This window comes from Babylonia areolata, chromosome 1, assembly GCF_041734735.1.
Source record: "Babylonia areolata isolate BAREFJ2019XMU chromosome 1, ASM4173473v1, whole genome shotgun sequence".
Taxonomy (NCBI): Eukaryota; Metazoa; Mollusca; class Gastropoda; order Neogastropoda; family Buccinidae; genus Babylonia; species Babylonia areolata.
This window is the reverse complement of record NC_134876.1, coordinates 7595631-7619302: the sequence shown is the minus strand read 5'-3', so window position 1 is coordinate 7619302 and position 23672 is coordinate 7595631. Positions and strand designations below refer to the sequence as shown.

General features: G+C 43.0%; 1 protein-coding gene and 1 long non-coding RNA gene across 3 annotated transcripts in view; both read right to left on the bottom strand.

Moving 5' to 3' along the window:
- Positions 1 to 1791: 1791 nt before the first annotated feature.
- Positions 1792 to 4200, bottom strand: LOC143302236 (uncharacterized). The gene is made up of 3 exons (XR_013057919.1): positions 4002 to 4200; positions 2457 to 3132; positions 1792 to 1931 (listed from the first exon to the last, which is right to left on the bottom strand). It is a non-coding gene; the product is annotated as an uncharacterized LOC143302236 (long non-coding RNA).
- Positions 4201 to 6139: 1939 nt separating this feature from the next.
- LOC143291064 (uncharacterized) overlaps positions 6140 to 23672 on the bottom strand; it is a 29264-nt gene continuing 11731 nt past the window's right edge. Inside the window, exons 1-4 of one of the 2 annotated variants that reach the window (XM_076600657.1) lie at positions 18877 to 19144; positions 10180 to 10541; positions 8909 to 9168; positions 6140 to 8486 (exon numbers count right to left, since the gene is read on the bottom strand). In XM_076600657.1, the coding sequence (XP_076456772.1) occupies positions 7748 to 8486; positions 8909 to 9168; positions 10180 to 10452 (1272 nt within the window). In that variant the 5' untranslated portion in view covers positions 10453 to 10541; positions 18877 to 19144 and the 3' untranslated portion in view covers positions 6140 to 7747. Of the gene's footprint in view, positions 8487 to 8908; positions 9169 to 10179; positions 10542 to 18876; positions 19145 to 23672 lie in introns of those variants that run through there. The other variant, XM_076600666.1, reaches the window with a different exon arrangement.

Genomic DNA, 23672 nt, shown 5'->3' with positions numbered 1-23672 from the left:
GAAATAAATGTTTGTTGTGGAAGTCCAAAACTGTTGCTTTCTGTGCAAAAACTCACAAATTATGTTTGCTTCAGAGAACATTTCATGTGAATGTTCATTTGAAATGTTATGTAACATGGAACAGTTTGGAAGCATTTATGAATGTTGCAGTGCATGTGTGGTTGCACATTAATTTTGTTTAAAATCTTTTGTTTCCTGTTTTGTAGCATGATTATGGATAATGGGTTATTTTTTCAAGATCACCAAGTCAGAAGTAATGTTAATTCCAGTTATTTTGTTATAAAGTTCATGTAAATGTATGAACACTTGAATCTATATTATTATGCATTATGCATGATTCTCTTTTTAAATGTCAGAACATTATAATTTGAAATATCCACCTAAATGTTTTGAATCTACACACACTTGCATTTAAATTGTCAATGAATAACTTTCAAATGTTATTACAACAACAAACCTGTGCGTCAATCATTTGTGGATGGATGGGCAGGTGTGTGTGTGTGTGTGTTGTAAGGGACAGGGATGCAGCTTATCTTGAACTTTTCCCATCTGATTAGTATGATAACACTGCGACAGGTTTGATCTCTGTTATATCTCTAAATACAGAGTTTCTCAGTGAACAGTGGTCCTTTCCATTCATCTTTCAGGAAGAGTGATCAGTCCAAGGAATAAAGATCCACATCAAAATTCTATTTTTATTTGAATTCATAACATTTTTATCAGTGCTATGGGTTTTTTAAAAATCATATAGCTTGCTGTTTATTGACCATTTTTTATGTTTAATTTACAAATATTAGTCATTGTCAACAACAAAAAAAAACTATAAAAAACCTAAACATATCTAAAGCTCAAGAATGCAGATGTTTCATGTTGTCAGTGGGTTTTTTGTGTGTGTTTTTTTTATCATCAAATTAAATGCAAGTTGAAGCACCAAGGAATATATATGTGTGTGTGTGTGTGTGTGTGTGTGTGTGTGTGTGTGTTAGATATACTGGAACAGAGACAAAAAACACCATAATAAATAAATACTGGAGTGACAACTGCTTCAGTACTATCAGTCAGAGGAAGTAATCAAATTGCTACTTGTGTTAGCATACAAAACTGTTTTGTCCATTTATTTTTCTAACCTTCACATTGAACACAATATTAATGTATGCACACAGACTAAAGATCTAAAAAGCCAGTGTTATATAATAAAAAAAATTAATTAAATTAAAAAGAGAGTAAACAAATGTGTATATACATAATAGGTAACAAACTTTTGTAATCTGGTGAACTGATGTGGTTGTGTCTGGATGTGCATGTGAGAGAGAGAGAGAGAGAATTTGGTTTCATGATGCTTTTTCATTCTGACCACGAATGGTATGACTGTTTTCTTACATCTGTGTTATCACAGCTCATATTTCCTGTGCATTATTCTCACCACTTTCCATAGGCATGTATTTATACAGTGTTCATAGGAATATATTATCACGGTTCTCTGAAATATGACACATACATTCCCTTTGTACACTCTTTCGTCCATAGTTGTGCATCCCTACAGTTCATATCTTGAACCATTCTGAAATGAATAAAATGTTTTTCTTCCCACACATTCTTACAATTTTTGGTTACCTCACCGTACCAGTTTATCATTAGACAACTTCATATCACATGATGATTCCCATATATGGAGCTCAGTATTCCAGTCTATGTATTCCTGACTTCACACTGTTTTACAGTTCACAGACATGATTCCTACAGTCCATGATCACAGCATAATGGCCACTGCACATGGAGCTCAATGTTCCAGTCTAGTATCCAACAATTCATGGAAATCAGCATTCTGCAGCCCATGTAGCCATTGTTTTCCATATGTTTGCCATTCATAATTCATGGTGTCCCATCATGCAGCCTTTCTGGTAGTCCAGGCGACCACAGGAGTAACATGTCTGCAAAGAAGAGCAAGCCTTAGAATAAGAACTTAGTGTATGGCCAGTTACAGGCTATTGTGAATAACTTGAATGTTTGGTCAGTTACAAGCTATAATAAAAACTCAAATGTTTGGTCTGTTAGTTGTCCAGAGATCGTGAGGTGACAGCCGAGACTTTCTAACAAAACTGAACAAGGAAACTTACAAAATAAAAGTGCACTGTAATTACGTACTTGGGTACTAACAAAATGAAAGTGCATTGTAATTTCATGCTTGGAGTATTGAATATAAAAAAAATGTGAAAATAAAATAAATGGTATATTTGGCTCAAAGATTACCAATGGATATGCTTAGATTTCTTTTTGTTGTTTTATTTGCTTGTTTTGTTTGACAAAGTAGCTTTATAAATGCTATCGGCAAAGCATTCAGCTAAGCTGCTGTAAAAATAAGATAGATTGATATGTGTACTTTGATATGAAGTGAAACAATGAAAAGGTAATATTGTCAATAGCATTAACTGCAACCACATATAAGAAATACTCACACCCTGAAACAGCACACCAGGAATACCATCCATTGCCACCAAAATATGAAAAACAAGCAAACAAGTATTTCAATGAATAAAATAAAAATAAAAAACTCACACACTTTAGTTTCATAACACTTCTGAAAAGACTCACTCTCTGTTCAGTCTCTCTCTCTATCTTACACATGGCTGTAATATGTGATGATAGACTCCCATAAGCATTGCCCCCATGTGTTGAGTGTTAAGAGAATGACTGGATGATACTCCACTTTCAGAATAGACGAATTTTTTTTTATATCATATAATGGTGTTTCAACAGGGTATGTCACAAACATGACTAGAACTTAGACTCAGCTTTGTTCATAAATAAATAAACATGAATCTATCTGTGAAAATGCAGTCATTAAAATATACCAGTTCACAGAGAGAAGATATTTGAATGTAAATTTGTAATTACAGGCATTAAACAAAGGGGACAGAAGCTATTTCAGTACAGTATATCCATCATTACAGTTGTAGATGTTCCCACATTTACAAAAGACTGCTTATTTTCTTTCCAATTGTCAGAGCTATGCAACAGACTATCAAAGGCACTGTGATGTTTGGATTAAATTACTTGATAGTTTTATGCTTAATATTGCTATTTCAAGTTAGTCAAATACTAGTAGATGATGAAAGTTGCAATACTTACACCCTTGAATTCACAGCACATGAAATAGAACCAGAACAGGATATAGATTATTTTCATTTCTGACGAATTTCACTGTATATACACTTGAAATACAAATATGATGAACATGCAAAATATGAAATTAAACACATACACACAAACACATATGAAATTAAACACACACACATACACACACGCACGTACACGGAATAGAACTAAGATGCACACTTCCTTTTGAAAATAAATTACAAATTCAATCGTGAAAAGAAATGGGGAATTACATATAACATATATGTGTATTTGCAAAGGCACACAGGTGGTGGAAACACACTCACACTCTCTCTCTCTCTCTCCTCTCTCAATTTAGAAATTCATAATCTGGAATTTGTGAGAGTTCCACAAGAGAGTATTTTTGTTTTTGCGAAGTTTCTTTTTTATGCCTTTAAGCTTAGATCCCAGATCTTGAATGCAGTCCAAAAAATACAAATTTGAAGCAGCGTATTAAAGAAACTGGTCAATCTAGGTATCACGGCAATAATTATCTCCATGAATTATTTGCTAATTACTCATGTATGGGTTTTAGGGGGGGCTGCAGGGGATTCTTTCCTCTTTTTTTTTCTTCTTTTTTTTTCCTCGTGAAACAATAATTAATATATGTCTACTGTAAACCTCCATTGAAAGGGACTGTGGCCTATTCAGTAAAGTATTCTCTCTCTCTCTCTCTCTCTCTCTCTCTCTCTCTCTCTCTCTCTCACACACACACACACACACGACACACAGCGCAATGTTAATGATTTATATGCATTCACAAAAAATCAATTATGGGTATAATTATGCAGTCATATCAATGTATATACACAGTAAAAGAAAAAAAAAGAGCACTTAATACTTACAAACAACTGAAGAGATGCAATCATCAGTTGGGTATCCCCAGAATATGGAACACACACACACAAGAAACTCACATGAGGCAAACTTTTTTTTTTTTAATGAAAATAATCATGAATAACTCGTGGCATATTTTCTTGAGCTTTCTCAGACATTTCTTGTTAAGCAATGTGTAATCTTGGACTATGGAATCATCTTTTTTCTTCATTTGTTGTTGTTTTTGTTTTGTTTTTGTTGTTCTTTTGATGTGCCTTACTCCATGATAAATATTACATTGAAACCAAATGTGCTGTAGTTATTCATAGCTAGAACATACTAACTGGCAGGTTTTCTTAACAGAAAAAAAAAATCTAAAAAGATGTTCATAAAGATTTAAAAGAATGTTTCTTTCCTTTCAGCATTCATAGACTGCTACTACCACATTCACTAATTTCTGCCAGCTGGATTTTACATGTATGATCATTTTTACTCTGCTGTACAGGTGACCATACTCTGCTTTCAGAAGTCGGCATGCTGGGTATATTAATGGTATATTAATTCATTAACACTTCCACAAGATCTTTATTTTTTTCAAATCGTATTTGGTATTTTGCATGTGTATACGCACAAGAGGGTTTAAGGCAATAGCAGGTCTGCACATATACATATTCATCCAGGAGATTAGGAAAATTCCCACCCTTAACCCACCACTCGCATATACAGGGATCAAACCCAGATCCTTCAGATTGGAAAGTCCAACGCTTTAACCACTCGTCTACTGTACTTGTCAAGAAGACTGGCTATTTTTACTCACATCAATCTGTGTTCCCCATCAGGAAGACATGAAACAGAAAGACAAAATTATGTGAAAGTTGAAAACACAGCAGGAAAAAAAACGTGGAGAAAGGGATTAAGGAACTGTCATAGAGTGAGGCAATACAATGCTGGTGATCGGTCAAACAATATGTCTCTTAAAGTCAAATTTATATTGACTGATTGATATGGATACTTATACAGTGCCTATCCTCAGTCGGAGACCAAGCTCTAAGTGCTTTACAAACACGGGGTCATTTGCACAACAGGCTGCCTATCTGTGTAAAGCCGACTGACGGCTGCCACTGGGCGCTCATCATTCGTTTCCAGTGTCATTCAATCAGACTGCAGGAACGTACACATACACACTCAAATAGACATGTAACATTTTATGTACATAACCGTTTTGTTTATTTACCCCACCATGGGTTTTTTTGGGTGTTTTTTGTTGTTGTTGTTGTCTTTTTTTGTATCTTGAATTCTTTTTATCACAACAGATTTCTCTGTGTGAAATTCAGGCTGCTCTCCCCAGGGAGAGTGCGTCGCTACACTACAGCACCACCGATTTTTTTGTATTTTTTCCTGCGTGTAGTTTTATTTGTTTTTCCTATTGAAATGGATTTTTCTACAGATTTTTGCCAGGAACAACTCTTTTGTTGCCGTGGGTTCTTTTACGTGTGCTAAGTGCATGCTGCACACGGGACCTCAGTTTATTATCTCATCTGAATGACTAGCGTCCAGACCACCACTCAAGATCTAGTGGAGGGGGAGAAAATATCAGCAGCTGAGCCGTGATTTGAACCAGCATGCTGAGATTCTCTTGCTTCCAAGGCGGACGTATTACCTCTAGGCCATCACTCCACTCATAAGCAGCCATACTTCGTTTTTGGGGGTGTGCATACTGGCTATGTCCTTGTTTCCATACTCAACGAACGCTGAAATGGATTACAGGATCTTTAATGTGTGTATTTGATCTGCTTGCGTATACACACGAAGGGGGTTCAGGCACTACCAGATCTGCACATATGTTGACCTGGGAGATTGGAAAAATCTCCACCCTTTACCCACCAGGCGCTGTTTCCGAGATTCGAACTCAGGATCCTCAGATTGAAAGTCCAACGCTTTAACCGTTTGGCTATTGCGCCAAACCATGTTTCATTTTCCTCTCTGCTTCAGTGTTAAACATCACTGAAATCCAGGTTTTTGATGGGAAAATATTAATTTTTTTATCTCTCAATCAATTCCCAACTCTCTCTCTCTGTCTCATACACACACACACACACACACACACACACACACACACACACACACTGCCACACAACATGTTCATCATTTGCAAAATGCTTTACTTACAATCTTGAATTTCAGGCACAAACCAGCAGTCAGCACATGCAACAAAGGAGAAACATGAAATTAATCATAAGAGAGGAACATTATCAAGATTTGCACAAAACATTTCATTTGTGAAAATTAGCATCCATAAATTGGGTTGTACAGTGTAATTTATATGTCAGTGAAAACACTAAAACCTGATAACTTGTCACATGCTAATAGTACTGCTGCAGATGTCATCTTTTTTTTCTTCTTTTTTTTAATTAAATGTTACTGTTCATATTACTAAGGCCTCCATGACCACATATATCAAACAAGAAATGTATGGATCACTGAGCCAGTGTGTTGAAATGACACAGTCATGGTCACAGCACAAAAATGCTGTGCAGTCATAATGTCATGTGATATAATTATTTTTAAATGATGTGATATGTAAAGCCAAAACTAAGAGTCCGTAAAAATGTAACAAAACAATGTTGTCAGATGCATGCAGTAGAGAACACAGATCTGTCTCATAAGCAAAAACATGCTCTCTCAAATTTGCAGATGTGGACAAAAATCATCTAGCCTGCAGATGTGCACACAGTGTCTCATGCCCCCCCTTATCTTTCCCACCACTCCAATCAAACTTCACTCTCGTAGGAAGACTGACCTGCTGTTTTTGTAATTGTATTGTACTGCAACATATTGTATTGTATTACTCTTTGTCACAACATACATTTGTGTGAAATTCAGGCATTTCTCTCCAGGCAGAGTGAGTCTCTAGCATGCCGTGCCTTTTTTTTCTTCTCTTTTTTGTGTGTGTGTGTGCCTGCAAGTGTGTTTTCCTATCAAAGTGGACTACAGAATTTGCCAGACACAAGAGTTTTGTTGTCATGGGTTCTTTTATATGGCAGATGTGGTGTAGCGTATATGGATTTGTCCGAACGCAGTGACGCCTCCTTGAGCTACTGAAACTGAAACTGATCTTTTATATGCGCTAGTGCATGCTACAAACCGGACCTCAGTTCCTTGTCTCATCTGAATGACTAGCATTAGACCAATACTCAAGGTCTAATGAAGGGGGGTGGGGGGGGAGTATAGGCGAGTGTGGGATTTCATCCCATACACAAAGATTCCCTCACTTCCTAGGCGGATGCATTACCACGAGACTACCACCCCATTATTGCATAAACCAGCAGATGTCATCATCCCATGGCAGTCTAAATCCATATTGGTGTACTGCTCAAAGAATGACATGAACATGTAAGGCTACTGTGCATTAACATGATATATTTTATTCCTTACCGGCTTTGATGAGAAAATAGTTGGAATGTCAACCAGGGTGGAGACGAACATGAAACAAAGAAACAGTGTCAAGTATGTGAGTCTCTAAGTTGGGAACAATGTAAAACTATCCTAATTGTGATAATGTGAAATAGCTTGATCATTTCCTGTCTTCATCAGTATAAAAGATGGTGCAAAGTTAATGTGCTGACTATGTTGCACATGCACAGATGCCAATCACCATCAACACAATGCACTGTGCACACATACGCATACTTACACTCGCACATTTACTTCCAGACATTCACAGGAGCATACACACATACAGGAGTGTACGTACATGTACTATATGTTAATATGTCTACACATATACAGATGTGCAAACAAACATGCAGACACATACACTCTCTCTCACACATATATACCTGCACACAAGTGCACACACACAAACACACACCATTACCACCATCAATAATAAAAACAGTGACACCCACATATACATACAGGTGTGACCGCACTCACACACAAAATAAGTACACACACACACACACACATTCTCTCTCTCTCTCTCTCTCTCTCTCTCTCTCTCCCTCTCTCTCTCTCTGCTGGCCCTCTCTCCGCCCTCCCCACACGTTCCCCATACCCCGGGGTGCCAGCGACAGGAGTTGGGTGAGTTGAGGTTCTCACGGAACTGCTTCCTGCAGTTGCGGCACGTGGCCATGCTGGAACTGGCCTGGGAAACACGGGATGGACTGGGGGTATGAGGGACCACCGCCGCCCTGACCAAGCCCCTCTCGGACATCTCCCCAACCTTCACTGACGTCAGAAAGACGTGACGGGTGTGGGGGTCGAAACTCGTCAGCTCCGTGCTGACGATGCCGGGGGCCTCATGCTCGGAACCGTTGCTGCTGCTGTTGCCGGTGCTACTCGTGATGCTCTGCAGGTCATGGTGCTGGCTTGTGCGGCGACAGCCTCCTACGGTGGTGCTGGCTGTGGTCAGGCGGTGGTGGTCGATGAAGCGCTGCCGCTGCTGCTGATCTATTCGCTGGTGCTGGCGTTGCAAGTAGCGCCGGTGTTGCTTCACCTCGGAGTTGGTGATCCTGAATTAGGAGCGTGTGATTATGTTCAATGAACACGTGCTACCTGTTGGATGTTGCAATAGCAACAGATTCGAGGAGTAGTACTATTTCAATACAACACAATGCGATATATAAAAAAACGATACAAACGATAAAAGGAAGAAGAAGACAATGATGAATGAATGGCATTTCAAGTGTATAGCGCATTTCTCGAAGTTAGTTTACTCTGTGCTGGCAGTCACCCATTCGCACGTAGCCATGCCCAAAAGTCACACACACACACACACACACACACACACACACGGAGAAAGAGAGAGAGAAACACACACACACACACACACACACACACACACACACACACACACACACACACACACACATAAAGCTGCAAGAGGGAAAAGGGAAGAAGACAAGACTTGAAAAAATCCAAACCAGGCCCGTACTTCACAGCCTTGATGAGTTGCTGGCGAAGCTTCTTCTCCAGGCATCTCTTGCGGCTCTGGTGGGTGAAGAGGTCGAGGAAAACGGTCCACTGGCCGCACGCTTCGCACTGCACGTGCCGGTAGTCACACTCCTCCGCGTGCTCCGCCACCTCCGCACGCTTCACCGTCATCTTGCAGCCACGCTGCACGTGCGGGCAGGTGACTGGCGCGTTGGGGCATTCCTCGCCCACGTGGTCTGGGAGCTCGGCCAGTGTGCACACCTGGTGTTGGACAGAAAGAGGCAGCAGGAGGGGAGTGGACGCGATGAGTGAATGCATGGTTGTTGGTTGTCGACTGACTTTCTTTTTTTTAATATTTGGGCAAAGCACACAACAGTTAAAACTTGCATTTGTCGTAGGATGGGAGTTTTAAGACTTGGGTTGTCGACTTTCTTTTTTAAAACATGCATTTGTCGTAGGAGGGAAGTTGTCGCTTTGCGCCCTTAATGTGAGAAGTCTTTCCGATGCACTGATATGTATCCATTTTTAGATATAAAAAACAACGAACAGACTTCTTCTGTGCTTTGCAAAAGCATTTGATGTGGAAATATCTGTTTTTAAAACAAATGTAGCCTCTGATGAAAAGCCAAAGCACGTAATGCTAGTTTCTTTTATCCTTTTTTTTTTCCTTCTCTAGAAACAAACATAATCGAGCGTTTCTGTGGAACATGGACATCTCTGAAATGTGGCATGAACGAACATCTTCAACTGATATAAAAACCAAAAGCTTTTCTTTTATGAATCAAACGAAACACTGGCACAAAAATCCTCGACAACACTGATATTACATAGCGCTTTGTTTCCACTTTGAGTATGCAGCTATGAAAATATTACCTTTTGTTATCTGATCATTATATGTTACATTGCTTTTAAAGACACACACACACACACACACACACACACACACACACACACACACACACACAACACAACAACAACACAACACACACACACACACACACACACACACACACAAGCAACATCAACAACATACGCAAACAGCAATAACACACACACACACACACACACACACACACACACACACACACACACACACACCACCACCACCACCACCACCACCACCAACAACAACAACAACAACAACAACCAACAACAACAACAACAACAACCAACTAACAACATCAAAACACATCGCACACTCATTATCCCTTCCTCACACCCCCACCTTCTCTGTACTCCCCTGCCCACCCACCCCTCCCTTAGTGTTATTACCTTGCCACACTGATGACTGCAGCGGATGAGCAAGTTGAGCAGCTTGACCTTGACGTCGACAGACGGCTGTCGATCGTGGCCCGTGAGTGCCGCGTGGCACGTGGGACACGCGGCGTGTCCGCTGTCGGCCTCTTTCAAGGCTTGCCGGAGACAGGCCCTGCAGAAGACGTGAGTGCACGTGCCCTGCACGGGGTGCACCACCACCTTACGGCACACGGCGCACACCAGGTCCTCCGGGACATCGTCCTCGAACAGCTCCAAGTCCAGACCCATGGCTGTGTGTCTTGGAGTGGGGGGCGGAGGGGGTGGGGTTGGGTGGGTGGGAGAGGAGGTCGTCAGTTGAATCTGATGAACTCCAGAACCTGTGAGGCAAAACAATACAAGACAATTTTTTTTTTTTTTACGTTCAGGTCATGAGTTGTTGATTTGTTGTTATTTTTTAACATGCTGCCCTCGCCAACGTGGGGTGCGGAAAAAAAAGGTTATTAAAAAATGAAATAAAATAAAATAAAATATTTTTTAAAAAGAGGGAGGGAGGGCGTGGGGTTCTTCTTCTTCTTCTTCTGCGTTCGTGGGCTGTAACTCCCACGTTCACTCGTATGCACACGAGTGGGCTTTTACGTGTATGACCGTTTTTACCCCGCCATGTAGGCAGCCATACTCCGTTTTCGGGGGTGTGCATGCTGGGTTTGTTCTTGTTTCCATAACCCACCGAACGCTGACATGGATTACAGGATCTTTAACGTGCGTATTTGATCTTCTGCTTGCATATACACACGAAGGGGGTTCAGGCACTAGCAGGTCTGCACATATGTTGACCTGGGAGATCGTAAAAATCTCCACCCTTCACCCACCAGACGCCGTCACCGTGATTCGAACCCGGGACCCTCAGATTGACAGTCCAACGCTTTAACCACTCGGCTATTGCGCCCGTCGGCGTGGGGTTCAAAAAGAGTAAAGAGTAAGTGAACAGTGATCTACAGCGATATCTCGGTTTCAGTGTCTACGATCTAGGTTCCGAAGCGTGCGAGCTGGTCCGTTTATATATACATGGTGATCCACATTTGCAGTTGAGGCTCATCAAAAAAAAAAAAAAAAAAAAAAAAAAAAAGTCGCGTTTCGTTTCACTCTCTCTCTCTCTCTCTCTCTCTCTCTCGTTATATACGTGCGTTTGTAAGTGTATACTTGTATGTGACTATTCAGAGAGACACCGACCATGATCGAAGCAATACACTTCCATACTAAATCAAGGCATTTGCATGCGCGCTGTGTGTGAGGGTGGTGGTGCCCTTTCGTTCTCCACAGATGATCATAACTCTTCTTTTTATCTTTAATCTTTCTGTTGTTGCTTTTCCTCTTTCTAGACAACAGACAAGTACAGGCCCACGCACATTATGTATATGCATGCGCATTATTATCTAGTATATGTGTGCGCGTCGTGAACTCTTATGTGCGTTTCTGGGAAAGGGCGGGTGAGAAACATAGGCAAAGAGTACTACCAAAAGAGGGACCGTTATCATAACACCACACCTATGTCTCCACACTAAATCAAGTACCTCTTGTTTGACATTGGAGAGTGGTTTACCCACTTCAGAATCCTAGTGCCACTCAAAGACGTCAGTCCCAGATAACCGGACAGCTGGTCACGGAGCTACCGCCGAATGAGACGAAAGGTGAAGCTTCAACTTACTTGCACCTATGGTCTTTGTCCCTCTGACAGAATGACTTGATTTTATCATTTATGGCACAACACTAACACGGAGTTTTCTAAGAGCCCTCACCTCGAAAAAGGCATGATAAAACTGTGGGAAAAAAGAGCTATGGATGCACTCTGACATCTATGCAGTCCCCACTCTCATCTTCACCAGCTCTCCCACCGCTTCCTTCCAACCATCCTAGCAAATATTTCGTCAAATCGAAATGGAATAGTCACTCGAGAACCCCTCACCCCAGGGTCTCCCTTTTCCTTTCTCCACCTGTCCGTGGTGTGTGTGTGTGTGTGTGTGTGTGTGTGTGTGTGTGTGTGTGTGTGTGTGTGTGTGTGTGTGTGTGTGTGTGTGTGTGTGTGTGTGTGTCTGTGTGTGTGTCTGTGTGTGTGTGTGTGTGTGTGTCTGTGTGTGTGTGTGTGTGTGTGTGTGTCTGTGTCTGTGTGTGTCTGTGTGTGTGTCTGTGTGTGTGTGTCTGTGTGTGTCTGTGTGTGTGTCTGTGTGTCTGTGTGTGTGTGTGTGTGTGTGTGTGTGTGTGTGTGTGTGTGTGTGTGTGTGTGTGTGTGTGTGTGTGTGTGTGTGTGTGTGTGTGTGTGTGTGTGTTTCATAAACAATGATGTATTCTTCTTCTTCTTCTTTTTAAATCAGCGCACAACCAGTTAAGATGACACAAGAAATGACAAAAATAAACTAATTAATTGGTAGTCCAGTGGATGAAATCCCAAGTCTGTTTATCGAATCAGACACTGGCCGGACGTCTCCTAAAACGTCCTCTCCCCTCTCGGTCCATACACATGCCTTCCCCAGTCCCTTCCTTCTCTGGACCTTGAGCGGTGGTCTGGATACATGACTTTCAGTTCAGATGTAATAACCCGAGGTACGGTATATAGCATGGATCTGGAGCACGTAAATCATCCACTGCTGCAAAAGATTTTACCTTGGCGTCGTTTTCTTAGAATAAAAAAACAAAAACAAAAGAAATCCAGTATGAAAATAGAAAATTGTATACGTTCACTAAATCAACAAAAGAACAAAAAAGAATCTAAAAAGGCTACAATCTACCACAGAGGAAAGCATCCTGAATATAATCAACACTTACCATCGAAAAACGGAGTATGGCTGCCTACATGGCGGGGTAAAAACGGCCATACACGTAAAAGCCCATTCGTGTACATACGAGTGAACGTGGGAGTTGCAGCCCACGAATGAAGAAGAAGAAGAGAATTAGAAACAACACTCAATGCGAAACAACAGAATACAATATAAATACTACAATGCAATAGAATGGTGGAGTGGTCGTGCGTGTGTATGCTGGTGCTAGGGTCCTCAAAGCGTGCTTTTGTTCGACAGAGAAAATCTGATCGAACTGGGCTCATAAAACACTGTGAAGGATTGATCACTGGGTAATGCTTGTGTGTGATATCCACTTTGGTCAAAACTACAGCCCCTTCCGCCTTTCTGTTTTTCTTTTCTTTTTCTTTTCTTTTTATCTTATCATGCTGTCATCGCGTTTTTTTCCATTGGTAATCACAGCGTGTATGTGTGTGTGTGTGCGTGCGCGCGTGTGTGTGTGTGTGCGTGCGTGTGTGCGTGTGCTTGTCTGTATGTGCGTGTCTGTGTGTGCATGTGTGGTGCGTGTAAAAATGCTTTGGCTCTTGTCAAATAAGTACAGGTTTTAGTATGTTTACATGTAGGCTTATCTAGATAAGAAACTGACGCTTTGTTTTGTGGATTTTGTTGTGCATTAAACTAACGATAACAATAATCAGAAGAAGAAGACATCAATAACCTTTTAAAAAGTTTTCCATTCGGTCAGTTTTGAAGATCATACATCCTCCTTTACATTCATTCTCCAAGTCCATCCTACCCCCATCCCTTGATCATGATTATTCTGGAAACTATTTCCAAATAATTTATATTAGACTTCAAAAAAGTTGTATCTAATTATCTTTACTATGGCAACACCCAGTATGTGTAGCCTCTCTCTCTATATATATTCAGATATGCATTTTTATCGCATAATGTGCCAGTATATTCGTTCGTACAAGTGAATGTACGAATATACGTAAACTAGCCACCTTGGAGCACCAACTGATGGGAGACCAGCGAGAATCATCACCACACCCCGACACGATCTGTTCTGTGGGCCACCCGACAAACATGATTGTACACGACCAGCTACCCAGCTGCAAAAGGCCTGTGGTGTTTGCAACAAGTGGTACCTTCTGGGCAGTCTTCCAAGAGAGTGCAGCGGGAAAGTGAGCCATTCATTCGGACCCTAGCTGCTGGTGTTTGAATATTCTATTCAGAATGGCACGACAGATCTATCTGTTCACCTGTTTAAAATGGAACCAGTGATTCTCTCGCTGCAGAACACAGCCATATGTTGGAAAAATCAATAAGTGGGGCTTGAAAGTGTGTTTTCTTTTTCAATGAAGAAAAATAGTACGGTATGTCTGATCGCAAATCGAAAAGGGGTATTCATTGCTGAGATTTCAACCCACTCGAAAGCTTTATACAGCAAAGCCTCCAACAAGAATTAGATAACTATGTTGTCTTAAATCTTTTTTCTTTCAGGAAAGTTCCACCGCAAGACTGGTTGTATAGGTTATAGCCAGGCTTTTTATGAGCCGCTGACATGAACAAATTGTATGGCATTCATGTGTTGGGCTGACAAAACGACAAAACAAGAGCAAAGATGTCCTGAGTGCCCGTGTACATGTCAGGATAGGTTCTAAAAGGGCATGAGTTTAGAGGAGAGATTTTGATAAAACGATATGAGAGTGAAATAGGAAGTGACAGATATGTGTAGCTATGTTGATAGTGATGAGTGGCCGTCAAAAATTTAATTCGTAGCTAGTAACCGATATTTAAGAAGTAACATAGTCATTATGTATGTATAACAATGGAGTCATATCTTTAATAATAGTGGGCTGCAAATGGATGTATATGTACACGGACAAATACACGGGTGTTAGTTGCGCGGCTAAAGTTAGTTTTTCCAATCTACCTGTATGTCTGTTTTTTTATTTGAAATGTCTGTCCATAATGTTTTGTCTACGTTCGACACTATGTGATGCATGCACTGTGTTTGGATAATTAAGTACGAACACAAAAACAGAAAGAAAAAAAACACATTTGTAGGTACGTTGGTAGGTGTGCAACAGGCAAGTGGGTGGGATGGTGAGTAAGTAAGTGGGTTGGTTCATACATAGGTGTGGGTTAGTATACAAGTAGGAAGACAGTAATATGTTGGTCTTTCTGCCAGACCGTCTTTCTATCGTAACAAATATCTGACAGGTCGGACGAAGGAATGGGACGGATTGGAGGGATGTTTGTCAGATATGAGTAACAGCTGACGGAAACGGTGTCAATGAAAAGGCTACGACTCTAGTCAAATAAGTATAGATTTTCAGACATGTTTACCTGCAGGCTTATCCAGTTAAGAAACTGACTGTGACTTCGTTTTGTCGATTTTTCATGCATTAAAGAACAGAGAAAAAGAAGAATGGACAATTCTATAGCACGTTATTTAGAAAGCTGTTATACATCGACTATGTACAACATAAACACGCATTTACCTGTGTGTATGCAGGCTCATGTATTTAAAAAAATTTTAAAAAAAAACCCCACCTAACTGCCTGCCTGTCGGTTGTAAAACATTCAGAGAAAATATGTTTACACACCCAACGCGAGTGTACAGATGGGTTTACCGAGCGCATTAGAGTACATATACACTACACCAGCAACAACGTATGCATGTGAACCCTACCCCCTGTCCTACCCAACACCCCCCGCCCACACACACAAACACACACATTTACATGCACACACACATGGCCGGGGGCGCGCGCACACACACACACACACACACACACACACACACACACCACACACACACACACACACGCATGTACGGACACAGACATATACACACAGTCACACCTTCCCCTCTCCTTCCCTCCTGCTTACGCCATTTCCCCTACACTCTTCCACGTTATTTTCATTTATTATCATTTAGAGTGGAAAAACTAACAAACACAGACACACACACACACACAGACACACAGACACACAGATACACACACACACACACACACACACACACACACACACACACACACACACACACACGCATGTACGGACACAGACATATACACACAGTCACACCTTCCCCTCTCCTTCCCTCCTGCTTACGCCATTTACCCTACACTCTTCCACGTTATTTTCATCTATTATCACTCAGAGTGGAAAAACACACAAACACACACAAAACTGAGTAAACATCCATGTATAAACTTTGCCATGAATAATTAGGGACGTAAGCATGCATAACATTTACTGGCTGAATTAGATCAAAAGGATATTAGACACAGACGGCGGCTAAGAATGTACGAGAAGAGGGACAGGACACACACACATACACACACGCGCGCGCTACTAGAATTTTCTTTAACTATCGATACATTATTTACCAGGATCTGGCCTTACTTTTATCTTCACAAGCAACGTAGGTTCGTGATCGTGCTTAACCACATAAAACAGTTGGGTGTGTTCAAGCTGGGGTGGGTATGGGACCTCTCTGTCCATGTGTGTTTCCATTCTGGCTTACAGAACCGGCCAGTGCGTGCCATAGCGTACGGGCACAACACAGGGCAAGGTTTAGCGACTCTTGAACGTTTCCAAAGCATACACTCACACCCACCAACCGCTGACGACTCACATTCACTGCGAGTCACTCAACCTGTCCACAACCCTTTTACACCGACACGCATCCATTAATGTCCAAGTCTTTGTTTTGAACACTCCCGGATCCATGTCACTGGAAAACAAAGGGTTTCTCTTTCACCCAGCACGTGTGGAACTTCCTTCACCCTGAGATTAGTACAGACAGACACACAGACAGACAGACACACACACACACACACACACACACACACACACACACACACACACACACACACACACACACACACACACATAGTTTATATATACGGCCAACACACACACACACACACACACACACACACACACACACACACACACACACACACACACAGTGTTGCTTTTTGTCTGCTTGTTTCCTCTCTCTCTCTCTCTCTCTCTCTCTCTCTCTCTGTCTCCTTTAATTTATTCTTTTTTTTTCAATGATGACTTGATGTAAAACAAATAAATACATAAATAAATAAATAAATAAATAATAACAATAAGCAACTGTTGCTTACTCAATTTACCATAATGAAACAAAATCTTGACTTTGACAGCGAGAGATGAAAGCAACCGATAATTATTATAAGCTATCGGTTCCATCGGCCATCGTGGTGTGCACATTAAACACACTTCAGAAAGACAGAATAGAATAGAATATGTCTTTATTACCAAGTGTACCGGGGTCACAAGGAATATTGGAGGGGATAGTACATAACAAGATACGAACATAAATCGAAAATCATACACAAACACAGATACAGTAGAAAATAGGATACATGCAAGTGCATATCAATATAAAAACGTGTGCATACTCACACATGCACGCACTGCACACACACACACACACACACACACACACACACACACACACACACACACACACACACACAATTCTATTTATCACACTGGATTTGTTCGAGAGACAGGGCAATGATATTAACAATGTTTTCATTCTGTTGCATGGCAGCGTTACAAAGCTCTTCCTACTGGGATCGTCACAGGTAACGCAGGTTTATTTCCTTAGAACTTGTAATACTCATAACAAAAGAGGGAGTGTGCGTGTACACGTGTGTGCGTGCATGTGTGCATACGCGCACGTGCCCTTGGGTGTGTGTGAAAGCGTGATGGAGCTGGTGTGCACGTGCATATCTAAATTCAAAATAATAATGAAATATCACAATAATGTTCCGCGACGTTTTCGCAAACAGGCATTCTCACTTCGGTTCTCGACTAGGTTGTAAGATCGTATCACGACGTAATGCTGAATACCAGCACGCAGCACATAACTGCTGTGTTCGTATAATGCACACGTGTGTGTGTGTGTGTGTGTGTGTGTGTGTGTGTGTGTGTGTGTGTGTGTGTGTGTGTGTGATAACCTGGTTCAATTGTTTTGTATCATATCAGTACCGTTGCACGCGTATGTGAGTAGTGCGGCATACGGTATTGGTATCTCTACATACTTTATACTTTTCCTTTTTTCTTTCTTTTTTTTTTTTTAAGAATTATGTAAGCATTTAACATACAGAATCAACAAAGACATATATTATCTCTTTTTGGCATGAATGGATTATCGTATAAGACTTATGAATTCATCACTGAATCATGTAGGCCTATGCGAGTGCAGATACATTTTTTTGTGCGTGATGCGGATGTGTATGTGTGTGTGTGCTTTTACCTCTGTGCATATGTGAGTGTGTGTGTGTGTGTGTGTATATATATATATGTGTGTGTGTGTGTGTGTGTGTGTGTGTGTCTGTGTGTGTGTGTGTGTGTGTGTGTGTGTGTGTGTGTATGTGTTTGCGTGTACGTGTGTGTGTGTGTCACAGTGTGTGTGTGTGTGTGTGTGTGTGTGTGTGTGTGTGTGTGTGTGTCTGTCTGTCTGTCTGTCTGTCTGCGCGCGTTCGCGTGTGTACACATATGCGCCCGCGCGCGCGCGTGAGTGTGTGTGTGTGTGTGTGTGTGTGTGTGTGTGTGTGTGTGTGTACATACATCTGTGTACGATCAAGCGTTCACGTGTACGCACGCGATCTGTAAGTGCACGTGTGTGCGTTGCTTGTGTGCGAGATCACGGGGCTAAAGGTAGCAGAAAATAAATCGTGGAATGACTTGAATTAACCTACACTCTGGTTTTCAATACAACTGTTCAACATCAGTCATCGCAACAGAAAACGAACAATGCTAAATTCCAGAATCAACAGTTAACATTTACAGACAGCAAAGAAACAGGAGGTCGAAAACAAAACAAGCCAAGCCACAAACTGCGTCAAAATAACAAACCTACCGTTTTCTCGAATACCGCCGTTTCTAAAGTTAAAGGACAACCAAAAGATCCAATCTCCACTTCCGGCACCACGATTCGCAAGCCTTAACCGCAACAAAAATCATGTCACTCGCCATAAGATCAGTTTGAGTAAGTCCTCCGTCAACACTGTATAAATCCTTCCACTGAGAAAATGTAGCGGTCTTTGTCGTCTGCTTTTTTTAGGCCCACGCATTGTGTCTCCGTGGTATGGAGAGCGACAGGCGCACGGGGCTCATAACTCAACTGTCGATGATTGATCTGTTGGTAATATCGGCTTTTGGGGTCGGCTTAAGACTGGTTTGCGGGTATTGGTTTGGGTATTGATTTTGCTATTGTTTAGGTCGTCGTTGTTGTTGTTTTTTTGTCAGCATTGCATTATATTGCTTTTCCCAGCAGTTGCTGTGAGCACTTTTATCCCGTTTGTACTTTCGCAGAATGAGAAAAAGATCTTGACAACTCTATCTCTCCTATCTACCCCTCCCCCCACCACCGCCCCCTTCCTATATTGTATTCATCAGTTGTTTTTTTTGTTTTTGTTTGTTTGTTGTTGATCAATTTGATTTATTATCAGTCTTTGTTCTGGGGATTCGATTATGAAAAAAAAGGAAATAAACATGTATGCTAATTTATGCAGCTACTCTGCAATTTATGCAGCTACTCTCACAAAATAAGATTCGTTCAACAATTCGTTCATTCTCCATCACTCTTGTTCTTTCTGATTGTATGTTCATGCGCACACATGTACATGCATGCGCTGTGTGTGTGTGTGTGTGTGTGTGTGTGTGTGTGTGTGTGTGTGTGTGTGTGCCCGCGCCTGTGTGTCATGGTCATGTGCATGTATTCCTTTTATTGTTCTTATTTGTTATCATTAATATTATTGTTATTATTCTATATCTTATCTATTTTATTTTTTGGAAGGGCTTGGGGGGTCTGAACTGTAGACCAAGAGACAGAGAAGTGTAGAGTTCTAGGCCTACTCGTCCTTCACAGCGGTGAGAGTCTTCTCTGATGCGCAGCTTTGTGGCGACCTGACATTGGTACTATAGCTTCATTCGGACAGTCCTGGTGTGTGGCTGTGGTATGAGATACTTGAGATGAGAGATGTGGGGACATCATGGGAAGACGGTTGGTTGGGAAAGATGAGAGGTGTGGGGACATCATGGGAAGACGGTTGGGAAAGATGAGAGGTGTGGGGACATCATGGGAAGACGGTTGGTTGGGAAAGATGAGAGGTGTGGGGACATCATGGGAAGACGGTTGGTTGGGAAAGATGAGAGGTGTGGGGACATCATGGGAAGACGGTTGGGAAAGATGAGAGGTGTGGGGACATCATGGGAAGACGGTTGGTTGGGAAAGATGAGAGGTGTGGGGACATCATGGGAAGACGGTTGGGAAAGATGAGAGGTGTGGGGACATCATGGGAAGACGGTTGGGAAAGATGAGAGGTGTGGGGACATCATGGGAAGACGGTTGGGAAAGATGAGAGGTGTGGGGACATCATGGGAAGACCGTTGGGAAAGATGAGAGGTGTGGGGACATCATGGGAAGACGGTTGGGAAAGATGAGAGGTGTGGGGACATCACGGGAAGACGGTTGGTTGGGAAAGATGAGAGGTGTGGGGACATCATGGGAAGACGGTTGGGAAAGATGAGAGGTGTGGGGACATCACGGGAAGACCGTTGGGAAAGATGAGAGGTGTGGGGACATCATGGGAAAACGGTTGGGAAAGATGAGAGGTGTGGGGACATCACGGGAAGACGGTTGGTTGGGAAAGATGAGAGGTGTGGGGACATCATGGGAAGACGGTTGGGAAAGATGAGAGGTGTGGGGACATCATGGGAAGACGGTTGGTTGGGAAAGACGAGAGGTGTGAGGACATCATGGGAAGACGGTTGCTTGGGAAAGATGAGAGGTGTGGGGACATCACGGGAAGACGGTTGGTTGGGAAAGATGAGAGGTGTGGGGACATCACGGGAAGACGGTTGGTTGGGAAAGATGAGAGGTGTGGGGACATCACGGGAAGACGGTTGGTTGGGAAAGATGAGAGGTGTGGTGACATCACGGGAAGACGGTTGGGAAAGATGAGAGATGTGGGGACATCATGGGGAAAACGGCTGGTTGGGAAAGACGAGAGGTGTGGGGACATCATGGGAAGACGGTTGGTTGGGAAAGACGAAAGGTGTGGGGACATCATGGCAAGACGGTTGGGAAAGATGAGAGGTGTGGGGACATCATTGGAAGACAGTTGGGAAAGATGAGAGGTGTGAGGACATCACGGGAAGACGGTTGGTTGGGAAAGATGAGAGGTGTGGGGACATCATGGGAAGACGGTTGGGAAAGATGAGAGGTGTGGGGACATCATGGGAAGACGGTTGGTTGGGAAAGATGAGAGGTGTGAGGACATCATGGGAAGACGGTTGATTGGGAAAGATGAGAGGTGTGGGGACATCATGGGAAGACGGTTGGTTGGGAAAGATGAGAGGTGTGAGGACATCATGGGAAGACCGTTGGGAAAGATGAGAGGTGTGGGGACATCATGGGAAGACGGTTGGGAAAGATGAGAGGTGTGGGGACATCACGGGAAGACGGTTGGTTGGGAAAGATGAGAGGTGTGGGGACATCATGGGAAGACGGTTGGGAAAGATGAGAGGTGTGGGGACATCACGGGAAGACCGTTGGGAAAGATGAGAGGTGTGGGGACATCATGGGAAAACGGTTGGGAAAGATGAGAGGTGTGGGGACATCACGGGAAGACGGTTGGTTGGGAAAGATGAGAGGTGTGGGGACATCATGGGAAGACGGTTGGGAAAGATGAGAGGTGTGGGGACATCACGGGAAGACAGTTGGGAAAGATGAGAGGTGTGAGGACATCATGGGAAGACGGTTGGTTGGGAAAGACGAGAGGTGTGGGGACATCATGGGAAGACGGTTGGGAAAGATGAGAGGTGTGGGGACATCATGGGAAAACGGCTGGTTGGGAAAGACGAGAGGTGTGGGGACATCATGGGAAGACGGTTGGTTGGGAAAGACGAAAGGTGTGGGGACATCATGGCAAGACGGTTGGGAAAGATGAGAGGTGTGGGGACATCATTGGAAGACAGTTGGGAAAGATGAGAGGTGTGAGGACATCACGGGAAGACGGTTGGTTGGGAAAGATGAGAGGTGTGGGGACATCATGGGAAGACGGTTGGGAAAGATGAGAGGTGTGGGGACATCATGGGAAGACGGTTGGTTGGGAAAGATGAGAGGTGTGAGGACATCATGGGAAGACGGTTGGGAAAGATGAGAGGTGTGGGGACATCATGGGAAGACGGTTGGGAAAGATGAGAGGTGTGGGGACATCATGGGAAGACCGTTGGGAAAGATGAGAGGTGTGGGGACATCATGGGAAGACGGTTGGGAAAGATGAGAGGTGTGGGGACATCACGGGAAGACGGTTGGTTGGGAAAGATGAGAGGTGTGGGGACATCATGGGAAGACGGTTGGGAAAGATGAGAGGTGTGGGGACATCACGGGAAGACCGTTGGGAAAGATGAGAGGTGTGGGGACATCATGGGAAAACGGTTGGGAAAGATGAGAGGTGTGGGGACATCACGGGAAGACGGTTGGTTGGGAAAGATGAGAGGTGTGGGGACATCATGGGAAGACGGTTGGGAAAGATGAGAGGTGTGGGGACATCACGGGAAGACAGTTGGGAAAGATGAGAGGTGTGAGGACATCATGGGAAGACGGTTGGTTGGGAAAGACGAGAGGTGTGGGGACATCATGGGAAGACGGTTGGGAAAGATGAGAGGTGTGGGGACATCATGGGAAGACGGTTGGTTGGGAAAGACGAGAGGTGTGAGGACATCATGGGAAGACGGTTGCTTGGGAAAGATGAGAGGTGTGGGGACATCATGGGAAGACGGTTGGTTGGGAAAGATGAGAGGTGTGGGGACATCACGGGAAGACGGTTGGTTGGGAAAGATGAGAGGTGTGGGGACATCACGGGAAGACGGTTGGTTGGGAAAGATGAGAGGTGTGGGGACATCACGGGAAGACGGTTGGTTGGGAAAGATGAGAGGTGTGGGGACATCACGGGAAGACGGTTGGTTGGGAAAGATGAGAGGTGTGGTGACATCACGGGAAGACGGTTGGGAAAGATGAGAGATGTGGGGACATCATGGGAAAACGGCTGGTTGGGAAAGACGAGAGGTGTGGGGACATCATGGGAAGACGGTTGGTTGGGAAAGACGAAAGGTGTGGGGACATCATGGCAAGACGGTTGGGAAAGATGAGAGGTGTGGGGACATCATTGGAAGACAGTTGGGAAAGATGAGAGGTGTGAGGACATCACGGGAAGACGGTTGGTTGGGAAAGATGAGAGGTGTGGGGACATCATGGGAAGACGGTTGGTTGGGAAAGATGAGAGGTGTGGGGACATCACGGGAAGACGGTTGGTTCGGAAAGACGAGAGGTGTGGGGAGATGGGAAAACGGTTCGGAAATTCCAGAGGTGTGGGGACATCATGATCATAAGTACGTGATTCGGAAAAATGAGAGGTGTGGGGACATGAGCACAGGATGACGTTGTGACTGATTGCAGTTTCATTTACACAACTGCGTAGATCTAGTCCAGCGTCTGCATGCCTATTCATTTGGAGTTATCGGTCTTGTTACCAGGAGAGTCGTCAAGGAGATTACACAGTCTTTCCTCACATGCTGTGCCAGTGTGTTGAAAACATTATCCCATGTAGTCAAAGTTGTATTCTGTATAAACAATATTTCATTTTCAAA